Source organism: Octodon degus, unplaced genomic scaffold (assembly GCF_000260255.1).
Source record: "Octodon degus isolate 3935 unplaced genomic scaffold, OctDeg1.0 scaffold00022, whole genome shotgun sequence".
NCBI classification, from domain to species: domain Eukaryota; kingdom Metazoa; phylum Chordata; class Mammalia; order Rodentia; family Octodontidae; genus Octodon; species Octodon degus.
The window spans coordinates 16,505,727-16,510,135 of NW_004524598.1; the positions used below are offsets into that span (position 1 = coordinate 16,505,727).

The following is a 4,409-nucleotide window of genomic DNA, read 5'->3' on the forward strand; positions in this document are numbered from 1 at the left end:
GGGTAACTACATAGCTAGAGAGCATATAGTATGTGTGTATCACATTATAAAAAAATTAACTACATGGCAATCTATGGAGGGGTACTCGGTCAAAACTGATAACTCTACACAACTTATTCAAACTGAAAATTACATAAATAAATATTTTGGTCTCAGGAAAGGTTTTATAAGGCCTTAGGGAAATAGAGAATCTTTTGCCCTATTTATTCCATTTGATTTTCTCAGTTCTGTTAGTATGTTTTATGTGAAAATTTCTTCCTTCTCATCCTTCCTAGATAAGAAGAAATGACATTTCCATCACCTAAACTTGAGGGCAATATTTGTTTTGGCTTTGATGAAAACGGAATAAAGCCAACAGTTATTTCTGGGTATGAATTAAAGTAATAACTATTACCACCTGTATTTGTTCTACTAACATCACTCAACTGACTTTGGAAATATAAAAACGCCTGTGGCAAACAGCTCCCTGCGGTTCTGCTCTTGCCCAGCACTCTCACTGATGATGAAGTGGCTTCTCGCTTCCCTACACATGAGCATTTCCTTCATCTCCGGAGAGCTACCTGCCCAGGCACAGCACAATTCAGTGGTTGACAGCTCAGGCTCAAGAGTCAGGTTTGCATTTCAGTCTTTGCCTTAGCATTTACCAGCCATTGGACATTAGAGAACTGCAGATTTCTTTTAAGTTGTGCTTTCTCTCTTCAAAATGGTGTTACAGCACCTAACTGAAGCTCTGTTAGAAGATTAAAGAGATAATTTAAATGAATGACTACATGTATTCACTTTATCTTTAGGAAATTGCCCGGATCATAGTAAATGCTTGATAAATTGCATTACTGTTAAAATTTTCTATACGATTAGCTAAAAGAACTGATAGTTAAAGATCATAAGTATGTAACCTAATCCTACCTCAGCAATTATCTGTGTATGGGTTCTCATTTAATAAAGAATGGCTCGGGCTGGTGAGATGGCTCAGTGGTCTAAAGCACCTACTTAGAACAAACTTAGCAAAGCATCAGGGACCGCGGTTCAATCCCCCAGCACCACATGCCAGCCAGCCCCGCCCCCTGGTGGGCTGAGCTGGACACACACACACACACACATACACACACACACATAAATAAAAAAAAAATTAAAAAAAAATAAAAATAAAAAAAAAATAAAGAATGGCTCATTCTTTCATGTGCAATATAAGGTATTTTAGCAGATTATACCCAAGCTCCTTTCTTGATATGGAACTCTATAAATTATAATTCAGTTTTTAATATCAATGATTTGCAAGTTTCTTGCATATATTTTAGTATATGTGCTGCCAAAGCAAGCACTCTTGCATGCATTTTAGTAACAGAGAATATATCCTAGTAATGAATTATCATGATTATGTGAAGAAAGGTATGAATAGGAAGATTTTTAAGAAGCAAGATTTCTGTTTATTTTTGAGGAAGCAAGCAATACGATATAGGACTTAAAGAAAGTAGAACTGGTCACGCAATCCTTATATTTGTCTAAGGAACCCTAAGCATGCATACAGACTCTCTTTGTGTTTCAGCAACTTAGATAAGTGTTGCAGATCTAATATAGTTGAACAAATATTGGCTGAGAGCTTGTTCTGTTCATGGCAACAAAGGGACTGGTCCCAAATAGGCTAGTTTCCATGACAAAAGCCACACTAAACTTTTAGGCCTCTGTGTCTAACTCAGCGGTGACGATGTGTGGTTTCTTAGGGACAGTGTATTAGAACGCTTGACCATTTTGTTTTGGGGTGAGTGGACCGCTGTCATGATTTTCTGCAGTTGTTTTGTTTGGATCTAAAAGCATTCATCATTATCTTATTAGAATTTAAATGCCCTATTGACTTCATTAAACTCAAAGTGACTTTACTTTCCATCCAGCAGCATTTATGTTCGACACACTTGCCAAGCTGTCATATAAATCTTATTACAGAAGACGAGATGCATCTGACAATGTTTTTGAAGTTTCAGGAAATGGTCCGCGACCTTCCAATCAGGGAAGCTAAGTTTTTGCATCTCTTCTCTTCTGTGGCCCTGTGTGTATACTTTTGCTTTAGCTACAAAGAGGACAGGGAAGTACCAAGCAGGCACGCACAAGGGTTCTCTCATGGGGCTCACAACTACATATTAAGTATTACAGCTTTTTCCTTTTCCAGATTTTATTTTAAAGTTTTAAAATTACAATGACAGTAAATTTCTTCCAGCTCAAGTAACACTTGTTTAAAAAAAGTGGGAGTGGGTGGAGCAAGTGCATGATTTTTCATATTAAAAATAAAAGACAGACAACTGTACGGGGTTTCTCTCCCAGCTCCCCATGTAAAACCTAAGTAGTAGTCCTCAGTATGCATATATACAAATACACAGACATGCATATAGCTCTATCTCTATAACTATGTAGCAAATTCCAAATCAACTGCAGTCTGTCTTACCATCCACTCCCTGCCCCTGCCCTCTACATCTACTTAAAAAAAAAACACACACACACACACAAAAAAAAAAAAAAACCTTAAATAAAAAGAGATAGGGAAATTTTTAAGCAGCTGGTGGTGGGACTGGAGCCCCACCACACCAAGCAAAGCCACAGCTTTAGAGAAGAAACAAAACACAGAGAAAAAATAAATGAACCCTCCTCCAAAGTCAATAATAATCCATCAAATTGTGTGGAAAAACCCAAGCTTCATCAGGGCACGGTGAGGCACTTGGCTGACGGACTCCCTACCCTTCACCCAGTTTCCGCTCCCATTAAGAGACTTCGCCAACACCACAGACCCCCTCCCCATCCATGGCTGGTTCCTCTCTGGCTGGGAGAGGCTAGTTTCTCCAAGCAACTGCAACTTGTCCCCCTCCTCTTCTCTAAGACAATCGGGAGGCCAGAAGGGCATACAGACCAAGGAGAGAAGGACCTGGCCTCGGATCCACTGCTGCTTTCCCTGCCACACACACACCAAAGGTTGTGAAGTTCTCACAGGGGTGCCCAACTTAAAGAAAACCTTAAAGACACTCCTACAAACCTTTACAATTAATTCCTGGGCTCCCTCTCCTCTAGGAGAACAAACTACTAAGCCTGTTCTCTCCGTCCCCATCTACCCTCATAGCAACCCCCCTAACATAACACACACCCCACCCAAACCTGAATCCCATAAGATTAATAGCGAACCAACAAAACAAAATGTAAGTACATCCTCATCGTTACAGAGATGAGATTTGTTGTTACTGTTCTTGCACAACTGGAAGGAAAAAGCAATTATTCCACAATTTTTGAGGAATCCAAAGTCTCTTATAGAGTCAGAACAAATGGGGCAAAGGATTGCAAGAATCAAGGAAGAAAGGAAAAAAGTATTTATAGAGAGTGAGAGAGAGGAGTGTCCGTGAGAAAAGGCTTCCTTGTCACTTTTTGATGGCCCTCTTGGCACTGGATTTGGCTTTGGGCTTCACTGGTTTGGCCTTCTTGGGCTTGGATGCCTTGACTGGCTTGGATGCCTTGACTGGCTTGGACTTGACAACCTTGGGTTTTTTTACTTTCTTGGGTGTGGCAGCTTGCTTCTTCTTGGTCTTTTTGACTGGGTTGGCTTTAGGTCTCTTGCTTGGAGCTCTGGAGGCAGCCTTCTTGGGCTTGGCTGCCTTCTTCGGCCTGGCCACCCTCTTGACCTCCTTCTTGGTCTTCTTGAAGGCCACTGCCCTCTTGGGCTCATCGTTCTTGGCCAGCTGGAAGGACCCGGAGGGACGCACCCCTTTGGTTTGCTTGAGGACCCTGATGGTCATCAGGTGCTTGATGGACAACTTGATCTGAGAGTCAGTGTCCTCACCCATGTGGTAGTGGCTCTTGACGTACTTCTGGATGAACTGGCATGAGGAGCCAGTGTGGTTCTTCTTGGCCTGGATGGCAGCCACAATCATGTCCAAATACTTGGGGTGGTCTGTGGACTTCTTAGAGGCCTTGGCCAGCTTGGGCTTGGCCACAGGGGCGGACATTCTCGGTCATGGTGGCCTGCCTGGTCCCGCTGCTGAATGCAACTTCCCAAAGGCCAGCCCTCAGAGGGATCTGCTGTCAGCCCCTAGCTACCAGCCCCGTCTGGACTCAGGCTGTCTGGGGTGTAAGCAAGGAGCCGCTGCTGCTTTGCCTCCGCATGGATCGCAGGAGAACTCGCTGGGCTGGCTGTGCACCACCTAGCTCCTGCTCTGCCTCCGCCTCCTCCGCCTCCTCTTTCCCAGCTCCCTGTCTCTTAAATATTACATTTTAGAGCTAAATACAAGGAATTAAGGAGCCCCTTTTTGATTTACTCTGGCTCTCCTTTTTATTAGCACTGTGAATTCCCCAAGTCATATCCCAGAGGAATCTTGGTGGCACCCTGCTCAAACATCACCAAGTTGACCATAAAAATGCAATCTAAGTAGATAATT

At 42.7% G+C, this 4,409-nt stretch overlaps 1 protein-coding gene across 1 annotated transcript; it reads right to left on the reverse strand.

Annotated features, from left to right (window-relative positions):
• Positions 1-3,395: 3,395 nt before the first annotated feature.
• On the reverse strand, positions 3,396-3,980 carry LOC101573017 (histone H1.0-like). The gene has a single exon (XM_004628306.1). It carries the CDS (start codon positions 3,978-3,980, stop codon positions 3,396-3,398), a length of 585 nt encoding a protein of 194 aa, XP_004628363.1.
• Between the last annotated feature and the right edge of the window lie 429 nt (positions 3,981-4,409).